Here is a 13045-nt window from a genome sequence, read left to right as displayed (position 1 = left end):
AAATAAAACCCAGAAAAAAGACAGAGCAATGCTCTGATACCAAGTAGAATATGCTACAATCTTATATATTGAATTGAGTACTTACAAGGTATTTATAACATTCTAAACTATCAATTATCAAGTATGAACACAAAGATTGATTTGTCAATTTATACGGCTAGGGATTTGGTTGGTGAGATTGTGTTGTTGTATGTTGACTCATGCTAACATTCTTATGCCCATTAACAAGAAGCAAGCAGATAAAAGTTGCTTATAGAATACTACTCTATTGAACGAATACTAAAACATAAGAAAAATATTCAATACCCAACATATTGATTAAATGAACACCAAAACGTAAGTATTATATTACATTTCATTTGGCTGATGTAAAATTAAGAATTGAACAATCTCTAAATTCATAAAACACCAAAGAAGGCAGGTGCTACAAATTCCGCAAACTCAATATTGATTGAAGCAGAGTGATAACACAATAGAAAATTTTCTGACTGTACGAGGCTGTTTGGAAGAGAAGGGGAGAGTGGCCGGGAAACTGAAGAACTGGAAATTGCGAAAGGTATTAAACGCAAGTTTTCCGTCTATCACCTCTGTTAGCAGTTGAATGTTAATTTTTAAAAATGCCACATGTCATGTTTTTATTCGTTGGAATCAGCCAGAGCTGACCAGTCCGGGTGAGCCAAGTTCCTTCCCGTATGAAATTTGATTCGATTCATAGGTGATCTGTTTTTTTTTTTGGTGTCTCCTGTGAGCCCTTCCTGTCATCCCTTCTCAGATCCACAGCAAACCCATGCCACTTGCAGAAGCGAGTAAAAGAGAAAGGGGTAGTACCATGCCACATAAGGCATAAGTCCACCACCTTTACTCTAAACACTCGAAAAGTCATTATTATTCATCATGATTATAGCTTTAATAACAATCATTTGTGAAACGCCAAACTCGTGACAGCAAGTTCCAGAACAATAATTTCACCTATCTATTAGACTATTACCCCTCTTGTTCTTTTGCTGTTAAAATAAACCTAGCCCCCCATTTCAAAAAAAAAAAAAAAAAACCTAGCCCCCCATACCCATATAGTTTTTTTTATCATAAATATCCTTCGATCATATTCTGTACTTCTGAGTTCCTGTTAAAGCTCGCACATATAATTAACGAAGCTCGAACGAAGAATCTTATGGCTCCTAACACCCAAAACACACCATTGCTAGATCATGACATTGAGATTGCCGTTTCAGAGTCCAAAGCCTCTTCCCCAACCACTATCCGATCGTCCACCACCGGCGGCTGGCGGTCCGCCTCCTTTATTATAGGTAAGTGAGAGCTTAATATATTTTTACGATCTATCTGTTGTTGCTTCTTTTCAGTCCTCTGTACGTGCCATCTACTATACCTACCAGTGATCGCTGGCTTAGCGCATAGGCTTACTATCTGTCTGACGCGAACTGTCATACTCGGTTCACTTAAGTAAGATCTATGTCCGCAGAGGCCGGAAATGCTCTAATATATAGTTTAAGATATGTTGTTGGCCGGTTTTTAGTTTCATGTTCTTTGATCAGTAGTACGTAGTAGTAAAACTGACGTGTTTTGGCTCATGCCTGTTGATGTAGGGGTGGGATTTGCAGAGAGGTTTGCGTTCTATGGAGTTAGCTCGAACTTGATATCGTTCTTGAGCGGACCATTGGGAGAGTCGACGGCGTCAGCGGCGGTGCACGTGAACACGTGGTCAGGAACGGCGTTTTTACTTCCTATGCTGGGAGCCATCGTCGCCGATTCATATCTCGGACGCTACCGTACCATCCTGCTTTCTGCTACGCTCTACATCTTGGTCCGTTCATATCCCTCTGCCAGATCTAAACCATTTCAAGTTATATGTTGATTTCCTTCGTACATGGACTAATTTTTCACTGTTTTCTTCTTCTACTACTACTTTAGACTATGAATCTATTACTATGTGACGTGTAGTGTCAAAGTCACGAGTACGCAGTAACGGATCTAGGATTGAAATGACACTAGGGCTAGCTTTATGAGAAGCGTAAAATTACTTTTATTTGCGTGAAGTATAACAAAAAATTTCTCCTTATATTAGGTATGTCGATATTTATCATCATAATGAAACTGTTTCAAATTAATCTCTACACACATCTGTTTTATCTTTCATTATGTATCTATCTCGCAAGATGTTAATTAATAAACTTCAATACTTTGATTCTAATTTCCAAATAGGCAAATAAAATACTCAATTTCTGATCATAGTCACCAGCCATTTTGTAACAGACAGTACATACTAACACCCAATTTCGATTCCAAATTTCCAATCATTCTATATCAATACTTTAACCAACAAATTCATATACCCAAAATTCCAAATCATTCCAAATCAAATCAATCATTCCATAAGCTAAAATTTGATTCAATTTTGAAAGAGATTAGAGGAAAAGAGCTAAACTTGTGGACTGGTCCAGAGGTTCAGCGGTGCGCGCGGGAAAGTGGAGAACGGCGACGGAAAATGGCGAGTAGTGAGTGGTGACATGCAGGCTTGAACGAGAACTCAAGAAGATGATTAGAAGAAGAGGCTGAAGAGCTAATTAGTAGAAGCAGACGAGAAAGTCTTCAGAGATTAAAAGAAGACACGAAAGTGTGAGAGACAGAGAGAGACCCGTCCTGATATTTTAATTTTTTTTCTGGGCTTCATTTTCACCTGGGCTGGATCTGCCCCTACGAGCACGTGCGAATTTCCTCGTGCATTGCATCATTTTAGTACATAACAAGTAGACGTACCTAAATATTGAATCAGTTCCAAACTTCCGATGGGCAAAATAAAACATATGGAAATGGATTATTATCATGCTAGTACGTAACGGGACCAAAATAATCATTATAGAACCTACTCATGAAAGATAAGGAAAATAAAATTGTTTTTAAAATATAAGAAAATTGTAGATATTATTGATGAAGTTTCTAGCTAGCTAGTTCACTCTTTTATATCCGAAGTGGGTATTTTATGAAGCGAAATTACAATAAAGTTGCTCGATCACGGCTTAATTAGTAAATGAGCCTCGAATATTAGTCTGTCTACTCATTGACTTGTGTGCTAGTAAAGACTTTCAGTACGTGTAAATTCTAATGTGGGCAATAATCGTGTTAGTTCTCTTACTGAAGGGGCATAGCAAATTTTCACGGATTAAAACTCGTTGTAATTGAAATTTGTTGTTCCATTAGTTTGACGATCGAGCAGGTATAGATTTGAAAACAATCTGACCAGAGGCCTAATAGCAATTTCCTAAACGGTGATGTAACATCTCGATCTGTCATGGATATATATTGCTACTAGGGATATAATGCTGATCATATATTGTCTGGAATGAAGACGATTGTATATTTGTAACCTCAATGATTTTCTTCTCTACATCATGATCTCGCAGGGACTAGGCTTGTTGGCATTTTCGGCATTGCTTCCTTCTCTCAGCGATTCTCCATGCGAAAAGACCAGTGAATTCACTTCATGTTACTCTCAACTCCAAGTGATATTCTTCTACATCTCTCTATATTTGGTAGCAGTAGGGCAAGGTGGGAACAAACCATGCGTACAGGCTTTCGGAGCTGATCAGTTCAATGGACAAGATCCAGTGGAAAGCAAAGCCAAAAGTTCATTCTTCAATTGGTGGTACTTTGGCATCTGCTCGGGCGCATTATGTACGCGATTGATATCGAGCTACGTTCAAGACAACTTCAGTTGGGTTCTGGGATTTGGACTTCCTTGCATTGTGATGTTTCTTGGTCTAATTGTTTTCTTGTTCGGAACAAGAACAACTTATCGGCATAGCATCAGAGGCAATGAACATAGCCCATTTGCTAGAATTGGTAAGGTGTTTGTTGCAGCCTTTAAGAACTGGCGAGCTAGTCCAACATCGGTAACTCGTGGACACACGCATCATCAAAGTTCTGAACAATTCAAGTAAGAATAAGGACTAATACAATTGAGATATCATTTTATTTTCCTAATACGTGTACTAGTTGGTAGTCATTAGTCAAGCTATAGTACTCTAGCCTCTTTGTATAACGTGCATCATATCCTCATTTTGGCAGATTTCTCAACAAGGCATTGCCATCACCAGAGAGTGATAACTTGAAGGAAGATAGGAAGCAGTGTACTGTTTTTGAGGTAGAAGAAGCAAAGGTTGTTCTCGGTCTTTTTCCGATATGGAGTACGTGCTTGGTGTTTGCAATCGTTCTTGCACAAATGCCAACTTTCTTTACCAAGCAAGGGGGTACCCTAGACAGAAAAATTGCCGGAGGCTTCGACATTCCAGCAGCTTCGCTTCAGTCCTTTACCAGCCTCATCATCATATTCCTCATTCCATTGTATGACCGCATTTTTGTTCCTATTGCAAGTGCTTTCACCGGAAAACCCTCTGGCATTACAATGCTTCAAAGAATCGGAACTGGGATACTTCTTTCTGCTATCTCCATGATAGTTGCAGCTTTAGTTGAGACGAAGAGACTTGAAACTGCTCGAGAGTATGCTCTGGTTGATATGCCACATGTTACGATTCCGATGGCCGTGTGGTGGTTGATACCTCAGTACGTGTTGATTGGAGTGTCTGATGTATTCACAATGGTTGGTCTGCAAGAGTTTTTCTACGATCAGGTACCAAATGAGCTAAGAAGTGTAGGAGTTGCCCTATGCCTCAGTATCTTTGGTGCGGGAGACTTCTTGAGCAGCTTTCTTATTTCCATCATAGACGGAACAACCGGCGGAGGAGGCCGAGTTAGCTGGTTTTCCGATAACCTGAATCGTGCACACCTTGATTACTTCTACTTTCTACTCACTGGATTCAGTATAGTGGAACTGGGTGTCTTCACATATTTTGCAAAATCGTACATATATAAAAGATGAGGTACAATGTAGATTGTTTCTTGCATGTGTTGTGTACCACTGCATGTACCTATTATTGCAATTTTGCAACTAGACTCGTACCCATGCGTGTTATTTATATATCGTATAGAGGAAAAAACAGAATTTAATTTGTCAACACCTATTCTATTTTGATTAATGTGTTTTTCATATGATAATGTCACAACTCCGAAATTTCAAGTGTTGAACTCAGAAACCGAAGGCATGAAAAACTCTAAAATAATCTCAATAAACCGAAATCCTCTTATAGTCACACCGTATCGTAACTGAGTTCATAGTACATCTCAGTCAATTGATTATTACAAAACCAATTTATAATTCAAGCATTATATCAAATGGAAATGTAAAATCCTCTCAATCCTCACCACAAAATAGAAATAAAGAAATTTCGAAATCTTCAGAGTAGCTCTCCAATTCTGCTAATCCAAACATGCAGAACTATCTCATACATCATCGAATAGGTGCACTGGAATTGTAAACACAAACCCGGTAAACTTTGCAGCTCGTATGATTAAAACAACAGTATAACACGCATAATAATGCAAGAGAAAAATACTGAAAATATTTAATAACGCAGACGGCGACACACGCCTCTCCAACAACTCCGCCCAAAACTCCACAAAATCACAAACATTTAACATGAAAGATGAAAAACAAGCATAGGTGATCACAACCATACCTTTGTTGTAACCCAGATTGTCGGGGTTTGGCTGGAAAGTTTCCGAGAAGTTTTGGAAATCCCAAGTTCTTCTCCGACGTTAAAACCTCTGATTTGCAAGGATCTATGGCTCTATTCATCGGCGGCGAAGCTTGGATCGGCGGCGAGGTTTTTGTAGAAATCGTCACTTATCGGCGGCGAGGGAGGAGCGACTTGCACGGAGGAGGGAGAGGTCGAGCTTGCGAAGGCCTAGGGACCGGCGGTGAGAGCCACGCCGGCCAGAGGCGCAAGATTTGTCGGAGGACTTTTTAAGAGAGAGGTCGAGTCGAGAGGGGGAAGAGCGACTGGGGGGAGAGAGAGAGAGAGAGAGAGAGAGAGAGAGAGAGAGAGAGAGAGAGAGAGAGAGAGAGAGAGAGAGTAAAATTTCTGTTTTTGGAAACTAGGGTTTCCAAAAATATCTTTTTATACAATTTCCAAAATCGGAAACCAACTCCTTTTGTGTAATTCTGATTTAATGCAAAAAATATTTTAGACAAACCAAGGACTGAAAAATCAAAATTATCGTCGATAATCTCATTCGGTCACATGTCGCCATCACAAATTAAAATTCAAACATGTATTTGAGGGGAATCGAACTCCTAATCACGTGGTTAGGCATCCAATGACCTTACCATCTCAACCAAATCATGTTATTGTTCTTCTATGCAATTATTATGATACATACCATCTTATAAATAAAATTTAATAAATTGTCTAATCCCAACTAATTTTACTAGTTTCTTTTTTCCTTCTTTATTATTCAACTACAAGTCAGTTGTTAGCTAATTTTAATTTCTTTCCTTTGTTAACTTTACTATACTATAAATACATAAAAAGATGTAATGCATTGTTGCACCACTACTATTTTATTTGTGTTCCAGGAGAATTACTATTCTACCCTTATGTGTGTCTTAGCCTAATAGGTTTCCTGTTAGGAGATAGATTAGCATCTCCGTAATAGATTAGGACTCTGAATCCTACGGGATTGTGGTTTTGTAATGCCTATATATAGGCCCCCCATATCATTCAATAATACACAATTATTTCATCCTGAAACACGTTATCAGCACGTTGCTCTAAAACCCTGAACTTTTAGAGCCCTAAAATTTTTTTTCTTCTCCACCGCCGGCCACCGTCGTCTCCGGCCTCCGATATCTTCCCGTCGACGTTCCTCGTCGGCGCAGCCCCTGCTCGCCGTCGCTGCAGCCCCCCCCCCCCCCCCCCCCCCCCCCCCCACCCCCCCCCCCCCCCCCCCCCCCCCCCCCCGCTGCTACCTCTGCAGCCCCGCTGCCCCTGCAACACCTCTACATGCTGCCCTGCGACCCCCCAGCTGCCCCTGCGCGCAGCCCCTGCATGCTGCCCCTGCCCTCCAGGCCCTGCTCGCAGCCCCTGCACGCACGCACGCAGCCCGCCCCACAGCCCCGCACGCAGATTCTGTCTTGCAGCCCCTGCGACCCCCCCTGCTACCCTGCAGCCCCTGCACGCAGCCTCCGCAGCCCCGCAGGGTCTCTTCCGCATTCGCTCCGCAAAAACATCTTTTTGCCCCACAAGACCCTGCATCAGAGGATTCAAAATTGCTCCTCCCGCATATATACACAAGGAACGCGAACTGCATTAGCAAACTCTTTGCTCAAGAGAAGCTACTCCCGTCTTCTCTACCCTTTTGGGCCTATGGCCTGACGAGCCCGATAGCCTTTTGGGCCTTTAAACTATTTCTTTTTTTTCCTTTTTCTTTTCCTATTGCTTATTAAATCGTTTATTTGCACGTTTTCGTTTTCTAACAATGTTTCACGTTCTTGCATAAGAAAAGTGATCACTCGTCGTACTATGGTGATGACATTCATGCCGAGATGGACGATACTTTTGTCATCTACATATGATTTTGATCGTATCCTCCCAAGATTTTTATGTCATCGGACGAAGATCGAAAATGAATTCAACAAGCAACTTATGCGTGACGATCGATTTGCAGAGCAATTTACTTATATGCGGTCTATTTGGCAGACCAACAAGTATGTTTTTTCTTAAAGTTGCTACTTTTGAAGATATATATATATAAATTATCGGGCGCTATTAGCCTTTTTCATGTCTTCTTTTCCGGCCTTTCTTATAACGCCGATGAGACCAAAGAGGGATATGATTCCCCTCTTGGTCGACGTTTTTCGTGTGACGGTCTTGGGGGAGTCACGTTATTATTTAAAAAGGAAGATATCGATTTCGTGTGGTCGCCTGAGTGCACCGTTGTTTTGGGTGCGATCATGAGTATCGCCGATATGCATCGATTATTTTGTGACCATATACATCACAACCCTTCTAATTCCGGTTACATACTTGAATATTTCGATTATTCGAAACCTATACAGCCCTTGTTTCTTATGGATGCGTCACCATCGCGACTGTTATTGGAATGTTTGAGTTTTCTTAAACTCATGTCTATAAACGATAATCCCAAGGTCTACGTACTCATTTATTTGAGTTGATTCATTACCCTGATGCAGCACTATTTGCTGACAAAAGATCCCAAAAATAAAGAATTCTATGTGACACACTTAAAGTGATTTAATGAACATCTATGACGTTGTATTATCAGAGTTGACTTTGATGCATACTCCACATCCAAGAAATGCATGCCATTTTTGGCACATGTATCTATTTCTTGAGGGAATTTTGGAGATGGAAAAGAAACATTCTTCCATTCTCAAGTAAGCAAACATTTTTGAGCCTCAGGCTAAGGCTCCGCCTGATCCGATATGCAAGATTTTGTTGCTACGACTTTTGATTAGTCACTCTATTTTGACTATGTCTTCTGCTTACTATTTTTCAAGTATGACGTTGGCATTGCCATGTTTCTTGTTCGACTTTAGCTTAAGTCGTCTATTGGAATTGGAAGTTTGGTTGTGTTGTATAAAATATTGGCATATTCAATAAAATTTCTCATATTTCTTGTTTACAAGATTGACTCGTGAGAATTTTATTTGCCTTGGCTTAGTATGCATGGTCAACGTTTGCAACTCACGTGGTTTTTAAATTGGCCGCTTTTGGGTTACATGGGACCCCAATAGCACTACATTGTGATTTTGGACTTTGAAATTTGGAAAACGGACCTCGAAACGTTAAAATTGACGTCATTTTTTTTCGGTTACTGTTCCGACGTTTCTGGAACGTTTTTTGGCGTTTTACTGGCGTATTCGCCGCCTTCCGGCCATTTGTCGGCGTTTCCGGCACTGCCATCCGGTTCCAGACGGTGTTCTCTGTCGGACCTGAAGTGACGGCCTCCATACCGGCTAGGTCCGGCCACCGCCGGCCGGATTTCCGGCAATCGGTGCCGCCGGCTTCCGATGTTTGTTTTCGTCGTTTCTCGTCATTTTTCCGGCATATCTCAGCAGTTCTTGCTGCCATGTTTTCCTAGTCCAAAATTCACCCGGTTTTGAGTTAATTTGACATGGTTTTCCGATTAATTTTCCGGTTTTCTCCAAGTCGTTTCATAGCTCAAATGATTTTATTATTATTGGTGACCACCCGCACCAATTGGATGGTTTTTACCACCCAAATTGTTTGGTATTCAACTGCTCTAATACCATGTTTTTCCAACTCTTTAGTTGAAGAATGTAGTTCTATTGTCATGTGATACATTCGATGGGATTGCCATTTGTTTCAATCCCCTCTCTTACAATATCCTACGGCGTATTGTGTAGAGAAGTTCACCGCGTCGTTGACTCTCTTAATCTTCATTTTGAGAATGTACCGCCGTGAAATCGAGTGTCTTGCTAATTGCGTAACCTCCCACACTGTCCTACGGCGCAGGTAATTGTTTTACGGATCTCGTGCGGAGATTGTGTTCTATATCTTCGTGCCTTGCTAAGTTTTAAAGGCCATACATGCCAATGATGGATTTTCATCTTGATATTTGTGTTAAGAATGGAGATGAATAAATCTGTCAGATTTCATTGACAGTATCGTTTTCAAGCTTCGACAGTAGCTTTGTTAGCCTGCAGACATCGTTTTGCTTGCCTGCAGCAGTAGCTTTATGTAACTCAAGATTCTTTGAATCATGGGTTCGGTTTTACTGTCTTCTCGGTTTTGACATGATCGTTTTTTGGTCATTTTGAACAAGATATGATGATTCAAGTTTTTTGAAATTCACATTATCATCTATTTTTCATGTTCACGAAGCGATTGGAGGACCACCTCACCCATGCTCAACACGGTGAGGCCGAGCCTGCCTATTTCGGCGGCTCCATGGCATTAAGGCCGTCGGTGGCGGCATCCCCTCCTTCACAGGAGCTTGTGATGCCTCCTGTGTTTTCTAATGCCTCCATGGTAATCTCTGATGCTCATCACTCATTTTGCAAAGCTTGTTGTTTTGCTAGATTTCAAGGAAGTCCTTATTTGCTAATGCTCCAACCGAGAACATTCCATTCTTACGAAGTATTTAAGGTGACATTAGTGGACCCTATCCAATCGAATGCGGACATTTTTCGGTATTTTTATGGTATGGGTTAAGAGCATCGACGTGTTGGTCACACGTCACTTTGCTTTCCACAAGAAACGCTGCATTCACTAAAGTTTTTAGCTATGATCATCATACTAAGGGCTCACCACCTTTCCCATCCTCTCAAATCTATTTGATTGGATACCGTTGGAGAGTTCACCTCCACGACTTTGATGATTTCGTTTTGCATATCTACTGGGATCGTCGTTGAACATATTATTCCTCATGTTCATTCACTGCACGATCTAGCAGAGCTCGGACATGGTTATGGGTACTAACCTGCCGATTTTTGCATGGAGATATGTAATGATGTTGCATGCAGCGACACTTATTCGTTTTAGACCCATAACTTGCCAAGCGTTTAGTGCGTACCAGATGGTCACTGGATACGATCCCAACGTTCTTTTCACTAACGCCTATTTGGTTAAAGTTATTTATGTGCCTCTATTGTAGTTATCTCAATGGGTCTACTTGAAAAGATTAAGTATTCTGGTTGGTTATGATTTATGAATCACCAACACTTGTCTGTTATTTCCAATCTACAACCGTTGATCTCTATCCTGCGATATTAGCAGACGGTCACTTTGATGAGACATACTTCCCGTCGTTAGGGGGAGATATGGAATGTTCCCATTCTGGTTTTAACGCCAGGAATTGACGTGGTGTGGCACTATGTCTCATTAAGATCCCGCAATACTCAAAGTGAGTAAATGTGCAACGCGACCTCCAGAAAGTCAAAAATTCGATGCTCAATGACTTTACCGATATTGCGAAAGTGACGAGATCGCACATAAATGCTGTGATGTGCCAGTAAGGTTTGGACTCTCAGAATATGGGAGAATTTCATATGACCTGGTCCTAGCACCGTTGGCACCATCCCTGACAGTGGGAAGGAAGCCGGCGATGCCACCATCGTAGTCTGTGGTGTTGTCGGCGCCCGTGGTATTGTACCACAAAACAAGGGCGGCAAACGCAAAGATGGACTAGTAAGGGTCATAGCTTCGGTCATAGCTCCTGCCTAGATGAGGGGGAGACCATTATTCTCTGGAATTAAAACCAGAAAGAAGCGAAGTGCGTAGGCACAAGTATTTTGCCCATCATCAAGAGATATTCTCTAAACATGTGTATCAACTAAGTTTCTGTGGGACGCTACAGACTCCTTTTGTTGATGTTAGAGAAGAATAGAAATCCCACAAATTGATCATATACAGCGCGCGCGCGTGTTTAATGGATTGATCTCCCATGATTGATGATGTATTCACTTATGCTCTTATTCCGTTGTAAAGCATCAACGATGAGCAACTTGACCGAAGTGGAAAGAATCAATACAAGCTGAACTAGACTTGTTATGTTGGTCGTTGTTCGTAAGTGTAATGAGAAAGATGAAGTCATGCAATATATGCAGGACTTATGGCGCAAAGATTGTCTCATTATCCTAGTATTAAGTACGATGAGTTATATCCTCTCGTTATGGACATAATTGCTTTCCACTACTTGATCAGTAGTAGTGTCCATGAAAACTGATTTGCAGCATATGATAGTGGTCATAGAATATCTGTAAAGGGATCTTGACGCATATATGAGAGTGCCCGAGGGACTTTAAATGCCTCTAGACTACGGAGAGATTATGTAATCAGATTGCGACGTTCGAGAGAACGTAGTACAATCGGTTGCCAGAACTCATACCCATATGTGTTCATATGAAGCTAATTCTTGATTCTCTATTTCGTCTAAGTATAGATGATGAAGAGATTCAATGAGCTATACATTCATACATGTTAGTGTTGTTGGGACACTATTGCTTTCATTATGACGTGATTAACTATGCGCCTATGCATTGTCATTGGACTTGCATTGCTTCTTTGACATGGGTTTAGTTTTACACTTAGTGAACCAACACAAATCCTATCCACACCAACGCCGCCAGCAGCTCCAGCAACATCAACGTATGCCTTGGGATAGCAGTCGACACTGGTAGTGTAGAAAATGCGTACGGTTCCGTCTTGGACCAAATCAGTCCTTCATTGGTCCATTCCCCCATTCTTTTTGCGAAAGACACATTAAATGTGACAAATCAGAATCTGTCCAGTTTTATAGGTCAACTTCAATGAGACCTACAAGACAGCTCGCTCGATGAAATATGGTGAAATTAGTACCGTTGGAAAGGCCTATGTGTCTACTTTCCAGGGAAATCAACCTTTTGTTCATAGGTATCATATTGAGTGAGTTATGGCCGTTTTAGCAAAGTAGGATAGTTCTGTCCGGAAATTTGCAAGTCAGTCAACTTCGACAGAGCATTGTGAACTGCTCCGATCGGATGAGGTTGTGAACCTTTTGTCACTGGAAAGCCACGGGTGTCTATTTTTCAAAACATTTTACGGTTCGCTGATACCTATTTTGACGAAGAAGTTATGGCCATTTAAATGAGTAAAGGTCATTCTATCCGAGTATCTGATTTTCATTATAAACTCTTGTTTTGAGTTGTTATGCAATCTTGTTTCCTAAGATCTAAGTTTGGCTAAGTATAGCATGTATGATCTAAGGATGTGTGGCTAGATTAATGGTTAATCATTAGCCCAAGACTACGTTTGAGAAGCATGTAATGAACGTTGTATACGTTGTTCTTTGTACTCCATGATTATGGTATCAGGGGGAGTCTACCTCACAAGATGCTATCAAATGTAGACGGTGCGTTATACTCTTTTTCCCTTCGATCAAGCCTTTGTTTTTACTCAAGAGGTTTTTATTTTGCTTGACAAGGTTTTTACCGAGGCAACGATGTGTGCACCATGCAACCTAGGCATGCGACACAAGGGGGAGTGTTCCGGGAGAATTACTATTCTACCCTTGTGTGTGTCTTAGCCTAATAGGTTTCCTGTTAGGAGATAGATTCGTATCTCCGTAATAGATTAGGACTCTGAATCCTACGGGATTGTGGTTTTGT

General features: G+C 41.0%; 1 protein-coding gene across 1 annotated transcript; it reads left to right on the top strand.

Annotated features, from left to right (window-relative positions):
- The first annotated feature begins 1082 nt into the window (after positions 1-1082).
- Positions 1083-5021, top strand: LOC126793412 (protein NRT1/ PTR FAMILY 5.10-like). Its single transcript, XM_050519925.1, has 4 exons — positions 1083-1307; positions 1605-1822; positions 3420-3952; positions 4084-5021. The coding sequence occupies exons 1-4, from the start codon at positions 1172-1174 to the stop codon at positions 4892-4894; spliced, it is 1698 nt and encodes a 565-aa protein (XP_050375882.1). The 5' UTR covers positions 1083-1171; the 3' UTR covers positions 4895-5021.
- Positions 5022-13045: the final 8024 nt, after the last annotated feature.

This window comes from Argentina anserina, chromosome 5 (assembly GCF_933775445.1).
Source record: "Argentina anserina chromosome 5, drPotAnse1.1, whole genome shotgun sequence".
Lineage (NCBI taxonomy): Eukaryota > Viridiplantae > Streptophyta > Magnoliopsida > Rosales > Rosaceae > Argentina > Argentina anserina.
Note: the sequence above shows the minus strand (reverse complement) of the source record. Positions and strands in the feature narration are given on the sequence as shown.